The sequence below is a fragment of the Colletotrichum phormii genome, assembly GCF_030913505.1.
Source record: "Colletotrichum phormii strain CBS 102054 chromosome Unknown BDP81scaffold_1, whole genome shotgun sequence".
In the NCBI taxonomy this organism is placed as follows: Eukaryota; Fungi; Ascomycota; class Sordariomycetes; order Glomerellales; family Glomerellaceae; genus Colletotrichum; species Colletotrichum phormii.
Window position 1 is genome coordinate 790,886 of NW_026851443.1, and position 16,882 is coordinate 807,767.

General features: G+C 53.4%; 6 protein-coding genes across 6 annotated transcripts; 3 read left to right on the top strand and 3 right to left on the bottom strand.

The window, feature by feature from the left end:
* Positions 1-175: 175 nt before the first annotated feature.
* BDP81DRAFT_412567 (uncharacterized protein) lies at positions 176-1,657 on the bottom strand. The gene has a single exon (XM_060589227.1). It carries the CDS (start codon positions 1,564-1,566, stop codon positions 541-543), a length of 1,026 nt encoding a protein of 341 aa, XP_060451425.1. The 5' UTR covers positions 1,567-1,657; the 3' UTR covers positions 176-540.
* Positions 1,658-1,781: 124 nt separating this feature from the next.
* Positions 1,782-2,337, top strand: BDP81DRAFT_305413 (peptidase S24/S26A/S26B/S26C; the record flags this gene model as incomplete). The annotated part of the gene is made up of 2 exons (XM_060583171.1): positions 1,782-2,093; positions 2,149-2,337. 2 exons carry the CDS (start codon positions 1,782-1,784, stop codon positions 2,335-2,337), a joined length of 501 nt encoding a protein of 166 aa, XP_060451426.1.
* A 165-nt stretch (positions 2,338-2,502) lies between these two features.
* BDP81DRAFT_3236 (armadillo-type protein) lies at positions 2,503-5,071 on the bottom strand. Its single transcript, XM_060584807.1, has 7 exons — positions 4,930-5,071; positions 4,786-4,871; positions 4,606-4,726; positions 4,383-4,496; positions 4,082-4,327; positions 3,280-4,029; positions 2,503-3,226 (listed from the first exon to the last, which is right to left on the bottom strand). The coding sequence occupies exons 1-7, from the start codon at positions 4,955-4,957 to the stop codon at positions 2,895-2,897; spliced, it is 1,677 nt and encodes a 558-aa protein (XP_060451427.1). The 5' UTR covers positions 4,958-5,071; the 3' UTR covers positions 2,503-2,894.
* Positions 5,072-7,973: 2,902 nt separating this feature from the next.
* BDP81DRAFT_388319 (uncharacterized protein) lies at positions 7,974-9,477 on the top strand (the record flags this gene model as incomplete). Its single annotated transcript, XM_060587095.1, has 4 exons — positions 7,974-8,249; positions 8,429-8,552; positions 8,608-8,757; positions 8,816-9,477. The coding sequence occupies 4 exons, from the start codon at positions 7,974-7,976 to the stop codon at positions 9,475-9,477; spliced, it is 1,212 nt and encodes a 403-aa protein (XP_060451428.1).
* Positions 9,478-10,163: 686 nt separating this feature from the next.
* BDP81DRAFT_388320 (uncharacterized protein) lies at positions 10,164-12,141 on the top strand (the record flags this gene model as incomplete). Its single annotated transcript, XM_060587096.1, has 7 exons — positions 10,164-10,492; positions 10,564-10,605; positions 10,683-10,850; positions 10,931-10,959; positions 11,017-11,737; positions 11,839-11,922; positions 11,976-12,141. The coding sequence occupies 7 exons, from the start codon at positions 10,164-10,166 to the stop codon at positions 12,139-12,141; spliced, it is 1,539 nt and encodes a 512-aa protein (XP_060451429.1).
* Positions 12,142-14,740: 2,599 nt separating this feature from the next.
* BDP81DRAFT_444136 (uncharacterized protein) lies at positions 14,741-16,248 on the bottom strand (the record flags this gene model as incomplete). The annotated part of the gene is made up of 4 exons (XM_060591790.1): positions 14,741-15,556; positions 15,614-15,753; positions 15,899-16,001; positions 16,096-16,248. 4 exons carry the CDS (start codon positions 16,246-16,248, stop codon positions 14,741-14,743), a joined length of 1,212 nt encoding a protein of 403 aa, XP_060451430.1.
* Between the last annotated feature and the right edge of the window lie 634 nt (positions 16,249-16,882).

Genomic DNA, 16,882 nt, shown 5'->3' on the forward strand with positions numbered 1-16,882 from the left:
CTTCTTGCTTACAACCTCAAGGTATAATAATACACAGGAATGCCAGATCAAAGGAGTGTAATTGGACTACATGGTTACACCGTGAAAATATTCAAGCACTGACACTCCGTCTCTAGAGCCAGGAAGGCTATTTTCAAGAGAAAGGGTGCTAAGCAAGTATTGCAAGGCTCTGCCAGTCCAGCTGATGATCATTCTAAATACCTATCACTTACAACCTAATTTGTATGAGTTGCGTAGCAACACAGTATACTGCATGTCCTTCTATCCAGCTTTAAACTCCCTGGCAGAGAGTTACTATGTGACTCGATCCCAACATCTAGAAGACAAAGAACTTGGCGAAGGGGAATGAGACACAAGTAGGTATCAGGCCCGCTCTATCTAGACGATGCGCCCTCTTCTACTATTTTTTCTATAGTACAAGCCTTCCAGAGAGGTTCTAGTTTACAAGTCAACAGCGGTTCTGTCTGAATCGTACATGCCGTCTTATGGAGTCTTCGAGCGCAGCTCAACCACCCCGATTCTCAAGTAGTCCAGCCTACATCAGGTCGAGGCTTCCGGCGCAGCGTCTGCAACCGGGGCCTCTGCAACCGGGGCAGCCTTCGCTGCAGGCTTCGCCGTCGACTCCAAGTGCAGCCTCATAACCTTGCGCAGTTGCCCTTCGGCGTCCTTGTACTCTCTGGCACCGGCAACCTCCGCCACGGCATCCCGGACCTGCTGTACAAGCGCGCCGGCCTCCTCCGTCGTAGCGATTCTGCTGCCCCTCTTCTTGGCAAAGAGGACCTCAACCTTGTACCCCTTTTCCAGGAACGTCTTCATCTGCTTCATCTTATGGCCCATGTCGTGCGGCGCGATGGCCCAGTTGAACTCGAGCTCCTTGACCCTGGCCAGTCTGCGCGCGTTATCCTTCTTGGTCTTTTGCAGCGCCCTCTCCTTCTCTTTCTCGGCAACCTTGTCGACGACGCGGCAGATTGCAAACGGCGGCTGGCCTGGCGCAGGGCGCGGGGGCGGTCTGGAGACCATTCGGAGGGATTGCGTCTCGGGGTCGAGCGACCTTAGGAACGTTCGGGTGTTGTGCGGGCCGGTGAGCTTGTTGTTCCCGTCGACAACCATGACTTCACGATCGGAGATCGCCCTGTCCTGGGGAAGCTGACCTGGCTTAGCAGCAGCAGCGTCGGATACTGGGTCTGATGGCGATGGCCTCTTCTTCTTGAACCGGGGAATAAGGGCGGCGTGGCGTGCGAAACCTTGGAGCGGCGGTGACAGTATTGTTGGCAGAGCTCTGGAGACTGGGTTCAGAAGAGCGCTTCGTCGCGAAATCGATTCGACCTTTTCAAAGGGCGAGACGAAGACCCTATGCAGGGCCGTCCTGCTGTTGTACAGGCATCGTGTGATCCTCATGTTTGTTCTGAGATCCCGCTCTCTCGTAACAGGCCAGTCGCAAGGTTTCAGGAGTGTCGGCTCGGGCACAGATCTGACAGTCTTGCCGTTGTTGTACGGTTGTCGTTTGGGCTGAACCTGTGATTGCAAGAAGCAGAACTGAGGAGCAGAAGCAGGCGAAAGATACATGGGGGTCTTCGGTAAGGTAGCTCTCCCACCAATCACGCATCATGATCCAATGCGACGAGCTTTCGATGGTCCAAGCTCCAGCGGAACGCCGGCTCCGCGCGTCTCTTCACTTTCATTTACATCCCGTCTGGACGCCGCCCTGAATCACTACGGTTAAACGTTCGGGCAATCAATACACATCAAATCCGAATCCACAGACGCGGCAGGCCAACACAATGGCAGGAAGACCTCTCCGTCTGGCCATGAACGTAGGGAAAACCCTGGCCCTAAGTCATGTCATGATGGAATACGGCTTCTTCATGGGCCCGGCGTCGGGACCGTCCATGCTTCCAACATTTCAAGTCGCAGGTGAATCCATTCTAGTCGACCACCGTTATCGGTACGGTCGCAACGTACTTGTTGGCGACTTGGTTCACTTCAAGATTCCAATTTTCCCAGAGTCCGATGGCATCAAACGCGTGATAGGGATGCCCGGCGATTACGTTATGCTGGGCAGCCCTGATGCCGAGAAGCAGAAGATGATTCAGGTAACAACCTTCAGATGATCGCCGGTCCGAGACTCCTTACTAAAAATATCTGCAGGTCCCTCAGGGTCATTGTTGGGTTGTGGGTGATAATCTTGAAGCATCGAGAGATTCGCGATTGTATGGTCCAGTGCCTTTGGCTCTCATCAGGGGCAAAGCTGTCAACAAGCCATGGCTGTTAGCGCTTCTCTCCCAAGGAGGGACAGCCGAGAACGGGCTTCGCGATGTCCGAGATGGACGGGAGTGAGTGGTGCGCAAGATTTAAAAGCAGCTGTGTCATGCCACAACACAAGCTTCACACAAATACGAGACAGGGGATTCGCGAAAGATGGCGACGGGGAACTCCGTGAGCAGAACTAGTCACAGAATGTGAGTTGTTCTTCCGATCCTCTAAAGTATGATCCTAATTACAACGGGTAGGGGAGCCAATGGCACCAGATAAAAGCTCATCAAACCTGTTAATAGGTCGAGCAGTATGAGACACGGATGACCCGACAAAACGAGCCATGATGCTTGATACAAAGTAAAAGGTTCGGGTCGTCCTGGTAAGAGAAACTAGTCCGCCCCTCTGACGGCATAATCTCGCCAGTTGGGGCAGGCACGCCAAAACAAACGCTCCTTCAAAATGCTTCCACGCCGAAATATACACTCAAACGTAACAACCGAATCTCATTCTGCATGACCAACGCCGAAACACCGCCGACCAGAACCCCAAAGCCCCTCGGTCCTGCTGTAGTACCCCGCTAGGGAAGTTGGAGAATAATAAAAATGTTGCGAAATGCCCTGCCGGAGTCATCGTTTAGTTTAGCCTTCAATGTGAGACTTCGAGCCACTCTGGCCAAGGAGCTCGAGACACCGCTGTGCCAAGTTGACAACTTCGCCTTCATCGTCGTCTTCGAATTCGTTGTCCGGCTCGATTTGACGGTTGGCGATCTCCTTGATCTGATCGACAATGTCTTGTGCTTGACCAATCAACTGAATGAGGTTTTTGTCCTCAGACTCGAGCAACTGAAGCAAAGTCCAGATTGCTATGTGCTGGAACGTCGCATCGCCGCTCTGAAGGAATCTCGTCAGGTATCCGTGGATACCGCCGTTGGGCTCCTTCCAATCCTGGACGAAGACCGCGTAGTCTCCCACTATTGAAGGGTTAGATTGAAGGTTTAACCTGGCACGATGGAGCTGAACGAACCTTTTGAAGAGAGATTGCCAAGAGCTGCAGCGCTGTTGCCCTGGACCTCGATGCTAGGTGAATGGGTGAGAGGGATAAGAACTTCGAAGACGCCGAGGTTGAGAAGGTGAGACTTGAGCTCATCGCTAAGAGCCAAAACTGCAATCGCAGCGGTCATCTCGGACTGAACAGTAACCGGTACGTCGAGTACGAGCTGCTTGCACTTTTGAACTGCGCCGGCGTCAAGGACGAGGGCCTTGTTACGATCAGAGCTGGCAGCAAGGTTCCTAAGGGTTGAGATGGCGTGGCACTGGATCTCTTCGTTCTCGGTAGAGCCCAACAAGTCTACGAGAGGCTTCAGGAAGCCGGCTTCAATAATGGGCGACTCATTGAGGGGGTGGATCGAAATGTTTCGTATGCAGGCGACGGCGGAAAGAATTAAAGGAAGGTAGGATGAAGACAGGAGTCGAAGCAGAGGCGCGAGACCGTTTGATCGCACAATGTCGAGTTGGTACTTCTCGTCAGAGGCAAGGTTGCGGAGGGCGAGCGCCGCTTGGCACTGAACCTTGGGTGATGATGAATCCATGAGCGTGACCAGCGAAGAGACGAGCTTTGACTCCGTCTGGGCAAGTTTGCGTCGGTTGTTAGCATCGACTGCAATGTTGCTGAGAGCCGTGGTGCAGTAGTACTGGACGTCGACGTCAGACGAGGAGAGAAGCTGGACAAGAACCGGAATCGCGCCGGCATTAACGAGTTGCTGGCGGTTCTCGTCTATCGTACCGGTTAGTTTATGGTTCAAATGTGCGAGACAAAGACGTCTTGCCTGAATGTGTCATGTTGAGCAAAGCTCCAGTCGCGTTCCTCTGAACCCTCATGTCCCGAGACTTTGCCAGCCTCGTTAGAGGGCCCAAGGCGCCAGAGCGAGCAATCTTTGCCTTGTTCTCCTCGTGTGTGGCCAAGTTCGTGATGCACCCAACTGCGTTGCACTGTACTTCAACATTTGGCGACAGCATTTGCCTAATAAGTGGCGTGAGTCCACCAAGCTGGACAATCAGAACCTTGTTTTCGGCTGATAAATCGAATTAGTCTCAACCCTCCAGCCTTGTCTATGACGCCTGACTTACTGTTGACCGCCAGATTTCCTAGCGCTGCGCTTGCGGCGCGCTGAACCTCGATGTCGGGGCTTTGCAAGAGGAAGAGGATGGGTTCGAGGGTGTCACGATCGACCTCGCGAACATCTGGAGCAGCTTGTCAGCATATCTAGGTGATGTTGATCGGGGTCGTTGAATGTTGCAAAGGGCATCCTCGATGTGATGCCGCAAGCGACTAGAACGCCAGAGGACGTACCTCGCTCTGTGATTTCGGCAAAAGTCAAACTTGCGCTCCGTTGCAAATCGATGTTTTCGGAGAAGACGAGTGTGCTTAGAGCTCGAAGGGGTTCGCCTGAGAAGAAGTCGGTTTCACCCCGCTGAAACAACGTCAGTATGGAAGGTCGACGAGATAGTCCACGGCGAATAAAAAACATACGTTTTCGAGATACTGGAGAAGGTCGGCGACAGCTTCTCTTTCGCTATCGGCGAGAACTGGCTCGTAGAGACCATCGCGGGCTCTCCCTAAACGGTCACCATTAGCTTGGGTGATGCAGTTGGCATGATGACGGAAAGCTAATACCTCCGCAACATGACTGGCAGGCTCCCATGGCCGAGTTGGGCTACAAAGGCCGATGTTGATGATATCGAGACTCGATGTCGAGGTGGTGGTCGAGAAAGTTGGGGCTTGTTTGTTTGGATGGGGCTTCTCTTCGCAACACGAACGGTTTGGCCGCCCGACGACCAGAGGGATGCGGAGTCTGCGGTGACTCTGGCGACTGGATAGCAGTGTCGATTAGACGATGGAGCCAGAGTGCGAAGCAAACTTGATGCAAGTCGATGGCCAGCGAATTGCGAAGCTCGGTACTGGCGGGTGGGAGAGGCCCGAATATTAGTCGGTTGTTGGGCGATAGAGTCGGTCAAGTGAGGTTTTGGGAAGAAAGCGACGGCTGCTCCAGTTGTCTCTCGCCGAGCATTGACCCAGGATCAGGTTGCAGCAACCCGCAGCAGCAATCGGAGCAGCAGCACTGGGCCTTTCTGAGGTTAGTGGGGACGGGAACGACCAGAGGTACCAAAATCCAAAGGTACCGAAGTGCTAGTAGCAGTCACCAAGCAACCAGCAAATGGAAGGTACCTCAGTAGAGCTGCCTTGCTCGGAAAGCGTCAGACAGACAGCATGGACAGCACAAAACAGCGGTGCATACCTTACCTCGTCGTACCGCGCCAGCAATGCCAGCACCACCGGGCCAGCTCCAGCACAGCGAGGCAAATGCCCGTGGAGCCCAGTGGGACTGGTGACCTTGAACCTGCAATCTAACTTATTTCGGTCTAGAGGCTCTCGAAGGGACCCAGTGCAAGAGGTACGTATCGAGTGTACCTGCAGCGTCGTCCGGCTTTTACTCGTGATGTGAGTGGACGGTTGTTTGTTCCGCGACGAGACGTGGAAAAAAGAGAAGGGCCCCACCCGCCGCCTCACTCTTCCAAGTTCGCACGGCCGACGCAGCGCAGCCAGCAAGGCTTTGGTTTGCAGGGCCACTTCCCACCTTGTTCCTCCACTGTCCAGTCCTCCCGTCTTCTCCTCCTCCATGTCTTCTCCCTCGGGCGGACCTGCCGCGGGAGACTCCAAGTTTGAAGTCCCCAACCCCAAAGCCTCGAGCTTGATCGGGAGGGAAGAGCACGGACCATCTTACTGCCCTTCCCCTTCCAGTGTCCACCCCTTTATGCCTTCACATGTGGGAACTAAACTCAACAGGCGCCTTCCATGAAGGGAGGAGCTTGTGTAGTGCACCCGCCTCATCTTGCATCGAGATTCCTTTCCTTTCATCCAGATGAGCGTCTGCGGTGTGCGGCGGCCGGTCCGGGGTGACAGCATTCCTGGACCTACGCTAGCGACGCTGTGGCTTGAATTTGACATGACTATATCTCTCTGCGCCATCGTACCTTAGGTTGAAAGGTAAGGTTGCTTGACAGGCTTCCATGGGATTCTCTATCGAGGGATGTAATGAAGACCATCTCCAACTTTCACATGGCTGACTATCTACCCACCCACCAAGCCAACCACAGTGTGCACCTGAGCGATCGTGACATTGCTCTTATCTGGGAATGCATGCATCCTTGGGGTCGTACTGAAATGTGACGCGGGAAGCTTACGTTCACGGTACACCACCTCATGACTGCCCGTTCCGTGATTTCGCCTCTACCGTTTGCCTAGCCTAGAGGCAAGCTTCAGATGAGAGCGACCCAGATACCCAAGTCTCGACATACACCAAACACTCGTCTTCGATAGGTAGCTTACTTGCTGTGTGTGACGTTCCCTCCAACTGGCCTGACTGACTAGCACTTGGCGATAGGAGCCAAGTTGCCAAGGTCTTTAGAGTCAGAAATCCAGGGTCCAGTCACACACGATTCTTATGATCGCTTTGATGCTATGTCTTGCAGTCACCATACACGACAAAGTATCCATCCAGCTTGATTGAGAGCTTCTGACCGGCGCCTCCCAAAATGTGATGCTATAGCGATGGAGAACGACAGTAGATGAAATACACAAAAGTAGTTGTCACACCTACCGTCTTGATGAAGTGAGTATCATGGGTGGTGTCAGTCGCGTAGATGGAATGAGGGAAATTTTTTGAGAAAATGTCTCGGACGTGCATGCCTCGTCACGCCCCCTCGAAGATTTTGGGCGTGTCTCTGAAGCTTGAGCCGAAGCAAGACAGCCTGTCTCGAGTAAGGCGAGTATCGGACAATTACCTACGGGCGAGGGGATCATCAATCAGATATCCCGTTAAGAGATGTTTACTTTTGTGTTGAAAACTACCTCACCATATCTTATTCCATTGCCTACTTTCATATGGACTGATTCCCATCAGATTGATTCTCGCCGAGAAGGCTTCATGGAGGTGCAACACCATCATTACCAAGGACGAAATGCGTCATCGCACATCACTTTGCCTCCATCACCATACGGAGCTGATGCCGCTGTACACAATGAGCGCAGCGCTAAGTAGGAGCCATAAGCATCTTGTTGAACTGATTGACGACTACACCGGCTACGCTAACACACGCCAGACTCGCTTGGAGTAAAAGTCAGAACACCAAGAATCAGAGGGTGGACGCCCCCGGCTACCTTATTCATCGGGTGGGTTTGCCCAAGTCCAACCCATCAGCTTCGAACTTGCCCTGCCTTATCCTTATCTGCCTTATCTTAACAAGAGGAACCTAACGGATACCCGACGCAGTACAGTTAGACACAAAGATACGGCTGGAGTGGGCAAGGTAGCTAGCAACGGTAGGTACCTTTCATCAGAGTTGAGACAAGAGAGACGGGACAGCTGAGATAAATGTTATTTGCTACTGCCGGTGCCACCAGTGCCGCTACCTCAGACCTGCGACCTTGCCTCTACTTCGTTGCTTCCTGATGCAGGTTGGGAGGGGAATAGAACGGCGCAAGGGGAAAAAATCACCAAGGCGTTCAGTCCAGCCCAATCCATTCTCCAAACCACGAATTCCATCCCTTCGTTTTTCTTTCCCACCCATTGTCTCTGCCTCCCGTTTTCCCGTCTCCCGCCGTTCCTCCCACACGTCCAGAGGGGCCACGCGCGCCATTAGCCCTCCCACGACGACGCAATGGACGACCCCTCCTCCTCCTCCTCCTCGGCTTCGAAGGACAATGCCGGTCCTGGTTCCATGCCCACGTCGCATCCAAGTCAACAGCAGCCTAGCGGTAATGGTCCACTACAACCGCCCGTAGTCGCTACCGCTGCGTCCATCGCGAGACCCCATGGTCACGAGCTCCCCTTCGTCACGCCCTCCTCATACCTTCGCCCAAGACCACCCTCGGTTGCTCGCAAAATGCCAGAGAAGCCGCCCAGTCCCCTCGACAAGGACCAGATTCAAGGCCTGGTAAGCTACCTTTGCCCTTGGACCCCTCCCTCGACCATCTCGCGCAACGCCGATTTATGTGCCTGAGCCCGCGTGCGCCCCTAGATGCGAGCGCATGCGGGGTTGTGCTTCTGCCGGCCGTCGCGAGTGGGCATATTTGTACCGCAACAAACCGTCGCTGACTTTGCTCGTCTTTGTAGAGGGCGATTCGCGATTTCCTCAAGGTCCGAACCAGCTACGATGTCCTACCGCTCTCCTTCCGCCTTATTGTCCTCGACAACGACCTCTTGATCAAGAAGAGTCTCAATATCCTCATTCAAAATGGTACGAGTCATGCTACTCTGTCATAACGGGCTGTTTATTCTGACCATCGTCCCAGCCATCGTGTCAGCGCCGCTATGGGATTCGCACAATTCCAGGTTCGCCGGCCTTCTGACGGCGACAGATTTCATCAATGTGATTCAATACTACTGTCAGTTCCCTGACGAGATGCATAAGCTGGAACAATTCAGGCTCAGCAGCTTGCGAGGTCAGTAACGCTCCCATCGCCGTCCGAACTTTCGGTCGCATACTGAGAGGCTTGTCAGATATTGAAAAGGCTATCGGGGCCTCTCCACTCGAGACCGTTTCCGTCAACCCCATGAGACCACTCTACGAGGCCTGCCGTCGCATGCTCAAGACTCGTGCGCGCCGAATCCCCCTCGTTGACGTTGACGACGAGACCGGGCGCAAGATGGTTGTTAGCGTCATTACACAGTACAGAATTCTTAAATTCATCGCCGTCAACAACGAGCACAACACCGTTCTACTCAAGAAGTCCCTCAGAGAGATTGGATTGGGCACATACAAGAGCCTTGCTACAGCGCAGATGCACGATTCTGTCCTCAGTGTGGTCGATCTGATGGTCAAGCAAAACATATCCTGCGTCCCGATTGTCGACAAGTACAACCGCCTACTGAACGTCTTCGAAGCCGTCGATATCATTCCGTGCATTAAGGGGGGCGTTTATGAAGAACTGCAATCAAGCATCGGAGAGGCACTAGTCAAGCGTCCGGACGACTCGCCTGGCATCTACACTTGCAGCCCCGAGGACAGATTAGACTCGATCTTCGACACCGTCCGGAAGTCAAGAGTACATCGTCTCATAGTAGTAGACGATGATAACAGACTTGCGGGTGTCATCTCCCTGTCCGACATTCTCAAGTACGTGCTTCTGCACGGCGAAGAGGACGACGTCGTGGGGCACTGAAAGTGGAATAAAACGGAATTGTATAGAACCAAGAGCGACGGATCCTCGCTGGAATGACTTGGGAACCGGTAGACATGGTAATGAGCATGTGCTAGGCGTACAGAGGCGTAACTGGGAGGAATACCAGACGGTGCCCGAATTTCTTCATTTTACTTTCATTATAGACGATCGGGAGGCTCACGGAGAAGTTGGCTACCTGAATGCATTACGAAATGAGAACATGTCCCAAGTCATCATCATACATTGCAACGTACCGCCGTACCTCTTGACATGCTGCGAGATGCAGAGCAGTTGCCCCCCGTTGTGAAGAGCTTTCTTGGAACACACCTCCCTCGACTTGGCTTGCATCAAGGTCGGCTTAGGAATCCCTTCAGGAGCGATGGCCGTCCTATGGAATACTCATGGCAAGTGGTATTTACTTACGGGCCGAACATCGAATATACCACCAGCAGCTCGCTCGGCCATGCTGGGCAGGCACGATGCCCCTCAGACGATCACTAAGAAGTAAACAGGCAGGTAGCTAGAAGCCAGCACCATTAGCGTTCTAACCCTCCCGTCCTCATCACTCGTAGGTCACCCTTATTCGACATCTGACATTGGATATTCCCCGCCTCGATCCCAGTACCAGCGGTCTCCAGCGTTCGATTTCGTCCACTTTTGGCCAAAGAATCCATTTCTTTTTTGCGATGCAGCCTTACGACAATGATCAATCACTATCATCGGGACTGTCTCGGGACCTTGAGACTGGGACTATCGAAAGCCAGGCCGTCAGCACTGCGCCGACCAGTACTGCGCCTCCTCAACTACCCATAGCGACCTCTATGCTGCCATCAAGTGCCGACCCTCAACCGCTAGCCAATTCGAGTACTCTTCCTGCCTTGGTCACTGGCGAAGGTCGACGGAGCAGGGCTCTCCCAAGCAGCGCGACATGGACTTCTTCTGTCGGGGATTTAGCCCTGTTGTCAGACACGGATGAGATCCAGGACCGTCGGATATTTGTGCAGGATTACAATCGGTTGGCCAAGAAAGTATAACAGCAGTCATCGCCTAGAAGGTATTTAACATTCTTCTAACGTGTACTGATAGCATGGAATTCGAGTACTTGCGGTGGATGGCTTCGGGGGAGGAGTAAGTTTCACCATGTTCGTGGCATGAAGCGTTACTGACAAGTCTAGCAACATACACTGCCGGCCGTTATGACTGAGAAACGAAGGTGGTGGTCTCGAGTACTCCGTTCAACATCATCAGGGCATCCGCCTACCTCGCGAGGACCGCCCCACGGAGTCCGTCACAAGCGAAGCGTCAGCGACATTGCCCTACACCTGGTTCATTCTCGCAAACCAGAACCCAAAATACTCGATCTACAGGCTATGGTTCGACTGAGCGGGAAGAGCCTCTTCCATCTTCCTAGCGACTATGCTGCTGGCTCACTAGTTGTGCCGACTTGCTTCAGGGCCACTGCTCAATACCTTGCCCAGTATGGTATGCAACGGAGATGACCACACATGTGAAAATATCTACTGATAACTTCTTTTATAGGACCTGTTACACGCGGTGTCTTCCGCATTCCCGGTTCATTGCGCGTTGTCAATGCCATCTTCGACTACTACTGTTACGAAAAACCTGGAGAGGAAGTCACAAGTACCATACGCTGCCCAACTCTACCATCGCATATCAATGCTGGCGCTCAAGACGTAGCCTCGGCTTTCAAGAAATTGCTGTCTGTACTCCCGGGTGGCATCCTTGGCTCTCTCTCAATTTTTGATGCATTGGTCGCGATTCACAGTCAGCTTCGCGGAGAGCCAGAACTCAGCAGAACAAAAGAGACAAAGCTTCGGGCTAGACTCATTGCCATGGCTATTAGAACCATCAAGTCTCACTTCCGTCGAGAGCTTGTCTGCGCTGTTTTTGGCCTTCTGTCCCTCATTGGACGCGCTGCTGAGACAGCAGCTCGTGAGGATGAGCAGGGCCGGCCACTTCCAACGTCAGATTTGATGGGATACGCAGCTTTGGGGATCGTCTTCGGTCCTCTCCTCGTCGGTGATTTGCTTGACTCCTATACAATGAAGCTGGCAAACCCTTCTTCGGGGTTACTACTCTTCCCCCTTACTCCGCCGCGATTGAAAAGGGAACGACAGCGCAAGAATAACATACAGGACAATACAGGCCCCATGTCTGTCGACAAAATCCGTGTGGCAAACGACATCACCGAGATGCTCATCTCAAATTGGAGAGAAGTAGTGCGCAACATGAAAGACTTGTCGAGCTTCCGGGGGCTAAATGAAGATCTGGAGAGCACTAGCCGGCGGAGATTTCTTCGTTCATCAAACTCGGACTCTCTCGCCGTTGGATTGCCTAAAGGCTGGAGGAGCAAGCATTCTTCGCCACGGTCTTCGATCAATCGGCAGAGGTCAAAGTCACCCACTACTCCTACACCGGCGCCAAGTAAGTAGAGAGACATCCAAAGTTCGGGGCCATGATAGCTAACACACTTGTAGAGGCCTTGGGTCTGGCATTGTCGAAAACCACCGGGAATCTAGACGACTCACTTCACGTTGGAAGACTACGGCCGAAGTCTTCCCATTCACAATCAGCGAACAGGATACCTCTGCGACAGTCCCTCAATCCACTGTCTCCAACGGCGGAAGAAAGTCTGGCAGATGATAGAAGCCTCAAAGAGAGAAAATTAGCACCGGAAACAAATGTTGCCTCTTCACACACGCAGACGCTAGCTACAGATCGGCCGATTGAATCCGAGAACAAAATACAGCCAAGCGCCACCAAATTCCATGTAACTGCCGCAGAGGGCCAGACCGGTTCATCGAGCGGCTTTTCGAAGGCTCAGAGCTTAGTTAACACGGCCGAGAAACCGGGGAGACGCCGTGGCCAGCGTTCAATCGAGAGTCCCCGTGTACCTGAGGAAGTGCTACCCGAAGGGAACTCGGCGAGGGTATCTCCACAACGACTGCCATACGCAATCTCTGAGAAGGGCATCTGGCCTGTGCAAAGAAATGTACTCAACCCGGGGAGCGATTCCGCAAGACAGTCAGAGGACTGCAGGCCGAAGACAAGCGGGATGGTTACTTCGGCACTTCGCCGATTCGTTGGAAGTAATCCAAGTAGAACCTCATGCTCCGGAAGCCCGACACCCCGAACTCCCAAGTCAATACATACCTCGCCCGATGCTATTAGCCCATGTACGCCCACTCCTTCCGAAGCAGTCTTCATCCAGGCAACAACGTCAGAACATTCGTCGTGTGTGAAGTCGCGGGGGCGTGAGATAGACAGAAGCGCAAAACTCACGGAAAACGATCCTGACAAATCTGCTTCAGCCAAACTGAACCACAGAAACAATACATGTAGCTTTGATGGTAGCCGAATACGGGGCAGGAAACCAGACGAAGATATTCCAAGATCGAGCTCGCCCTCTCAAACTCCACGACAGAGCACAGAATCAAGCGGTAGATCTGAAAGAAATGACTCCATTCAGTACACCCCAAAGGAGTTGATGGCCAAAAAAGTTCCAACCACTCAACCTCGACTCCCCGTTACGGCTTCGCCAGAGGCACTATAGGAAAAGCTGCCCTCGGCCGATCCTGTTGATGATAATTTCTCTCGTTCATTCGATATCAGGGGTCCAAAGGACTATGCGCATCAATTCGATCCTCAGCGGATCCCTATGAACAATGGCATCTCTCAGGGTCAATCAGGATCTCCACGACCGCCAATAACGCTTCCATCGACTCTCTCAAGGCCGCAGAGCGTAGCATCCATGGCAGAGGAAATCGCGCAACGTTCTCGAGCATCAAGTTTGAGACCTGTCATGACGCCAGCTCGTCCGTCTGGTGGGAGTTACGGCAGCTCGACACCATCGCATGGATCTATCTCAAAACCAGTCGGAGTGAGAGCCATGGCGGCCATGTTTGAGAATGCCTCCCAGGAGTCGCCTTATTCGTCTTTCTCTACAACGCCGCGCCCCTCTCGGACGAGTGTGACGGATCTGGGTCTCTTCCAGTCCAGGCAAGAAATCCCGTCGCTTGAGACGCCGAGAACGAAAGCATCGGCAGTGAGTCTTGGAAGGGGGAATCCGGTATCAAACTGTAGACTCTCGGGACACAGTGATCAATCGATAAGTCATAATCTACGGTCTGTCACTGACAGCACCGGGTCGTTGACTGCTCCTGAAGCAACCAATACTCACGGAGATGCCGTTCATCTTGACAGGCCATCTCTGGCACAACCTCAGCGGACACCAGATACCTCGAGGCGTAGGAACTATCCCTCAAAGGCGTCTGCCTTGGACGATGACAAGAATATACCTAGTCTTGGGACGATGACAAGTCCCGCTCATCAGCCGCCTATCGCACAGCATGTCACATTCCCCCGTCCCCCATCCACACTATCAGTGCGCCAACTAAATGAGGATGGCGTTCCGGTACGAACAGGGAGCCCAGGAAACAATTCCATGCTTCATGCACAAATTCGAAGTCTTCAGAGGCAACTGGATGTCAAGAACGAGGAGAACGCGTCTCTCCGGCGTCAACTTGAGACGAGAGATAACTTGGACATTGGAACACTCAGTGAACAGCTGCGAGTGTCAAAAAGAGATTGTGCCATCTGGAAATCCCGTGCCGAAGCTGCAGAAAAACGAGTCTCGGTTCTTGAACACTTCACGCGTAAGCTGAAGGGTATCAAAGGAGGAGATGCGCAGAACGACACAGACGCTACATCGCAAAGCGGAAGAGACAGCATCGAGACGGTGGCTACAGAAGATGGAGAAGCTGTAGCGGAGAGAATCAGGAAGGCTATGAAAGGTATGGACGGAACAAGAAGCAGTGATGGCGGGGCTGCAGCTTGGTGGAATGACGACAGGCATGGTAGTAACATCCGGCACCCAGAAGGCCTTGATGGACACCAGCGGCCGGTATTGACCGAGGAAGCATTACTTCAAGTTTGGGAGGCGGCACAGGAGCTGCTATCGGAGGATAATCATTGAATATTGACGCGGGAGGCCCATAGGCCGGCTGTATCAGGATATGGGCGTTGGGAAGCCTGAAGCATGCATTGGGGCTTGATTATAGACATTGAGGTTGTCTGTGTATCGATATGGTCTTACATATCCTACACTGACGAGTCGACACGAAGCTACAATAGAGGTGTTGTCATGAAGTCGTAGTATTTATGTTCTGCAAAAGGGGCTACCTATAAGAACCATCCCTGACTGCCCAGTGCCTGCGGAAACCGAAAGTAGCATAATGGGATACTAATCACTCTCCTCTCCCGGGTCACGGCGGATCCTCCACCGCCCTGCATCGTCCATCCGCATAGCGACAGTGCCGACCGCCATACGCCCGATACCGTCCAGGATAGCGCCCAAGAGGTCCGAATCGTCGTCGGCAACCTCCTTGACTGCGACTTCCGGCTCCTTTGGTCTCGACCTCTGCCGACGAGGCCTGCGCTCTTCAGCCTCTCGTCCTTCTCTGGCTTTAACGGTCCTACTGGAGCTCTCAGAAGAAGCTTTGATCTGTGGCTGCTTAGAAATGGAGGTAGAGTCTGATGTAAACGGGGCAAAAGTCGATCGTGAGGGTATGTCTGGTGACGGCGGCGTCGGACGTAGAGCTGCTGTGCGAGAAGGGCGGTAGGGAATACTTGTCCTCTTGTCCTGGTTCACATTTGAGGATTGGCGATGGTCTCGATCATGCTGCCGAGGTTGTTGAGGTTGAGATGCCTGGAAGGTGGATGCACAACGCTTTTGGGTCTGCGGTGACGGGGGGTGTGTTAATGGGATAGGGGTATTTGATCGATGCCGCGTCAGGTCGGGGGAAGGTGGGGTTGGTGTGGGCGGGATATATCGCGGGGGTCGACGTTGAGCGGGAGGTGGTGTCTGCTGCTGTCTCTGATGATGATGCTGTCTCTGATGGTCCTGCTGTCGTTGCACCTGAATGGGGTTCACCGTGGTGGTGGTGGCGATGGTAGTCGTCGTCGCCGGCCGGGTCACGCGAGCTCGGGGCGGAGTGCGCGCGGGTTGGCTGAGTGCGGGGATGGTGACCTGGTTGCGCCCGTACACGCGCCCGGACGGCTGGTGCCGTCAATTGTCAAAGACGAAGAGAGGCTTGTAGTGATGGGTTGCCTCTACCACGGCCGCGGCGAGCTGATAGTCTGGTGTATTGTCAGCGGTGTGCTTGGCGGGGGCGGTCATCATGAATGGTGCTGTGAGGGGGTTGCGAGAGGTGCTGGGGGCTTTAAGCGCGTTATTGAACATGGCATGAGGATGGGCTTTGGGCAGAGAAGAGCCTCTACTGGTGTCAGGGGCACAAGCGTGGGTCTCACACGACAAGCCAAGTCCTCATGACAGAATGTCGTTTGAACTGACGGGAGACAGGATTTCTAGATAGATGGACAGGAGTGGCAAGGTACTCACCAACATCGGCTCCTAAATCGCGTGAGGTAAGGACTTTGATGGACAGATCCGGGTTGACCTTGCCGATAATCTGTGCACCGTTGCCATTGGTGAGGTGGACATCCTGTCAAGGGTTAGCTCCCGCGTATCAATATACAAAAGTCGATCGGAGCAAAGCCATATTGCCTCAACAGAGCTCTTTGGAAGAAAAGACCTACGCGGTTGAGAATAGCAGTGACGTTTCCGTCCGCATCAAGGACAGCAGAGTCACCGCGCAGCTGCAAGACCTTGCCAATGAGCATGACGTTGCGACCGACGTAGTTGTCGAGATACTGCGCCGTGATGCGCGGGGTGGAGGTCGCTTCGGCCATGGCTTGATTGTCGGTGTTCTCGGTCCAACGGGTTGATTGTGCAAGGATCTACGATGGGTGATACAGATCCAAAGGGTACGATTCTGGCGGCAAGGCAGCAAATACACCGATTGGATTGGATGCAGTTCGTCTTATGCGGGACGGTTGGTCGAGATCTTTGGGATGGAATTTGGTCTTGAGTGAGGGGCAGACGCGCCGCGGCAAGACACCCTCGCCCGGCACTTGTCGCGGTGTCAGGTGACCTGTCAGGTGGTCTGTGTTGGAAGACCTTACCCAATCCGGACCATGGAGATCTGCGCTGGTCCCTGAACCGTTCTTAGATATCTTCGAAAACGTTATATTAACGGTATCCCATCTTCGCAACCGTCTCAATCATTATCTCCTCATCACAGGGAAGATGGAAGAATCATTCCTTGGCGAACCATGACGTGGCCCGGGGCAATTGACTTTTGACCGCCTGAATTCCTCATGGTGTCTTAGTGTCTATGCCCAATCGGACATTTCACTGTTGGTTTGAAAGACTGTATCGAGTCCACCCACCAGACGGAAGCATGGTGAGCGAGTCACCAGAGTGGTGCCTTGTGGATCTCATCCTACCACACAAGACTTTTCTCAGGACGATTTCCTTGCATCC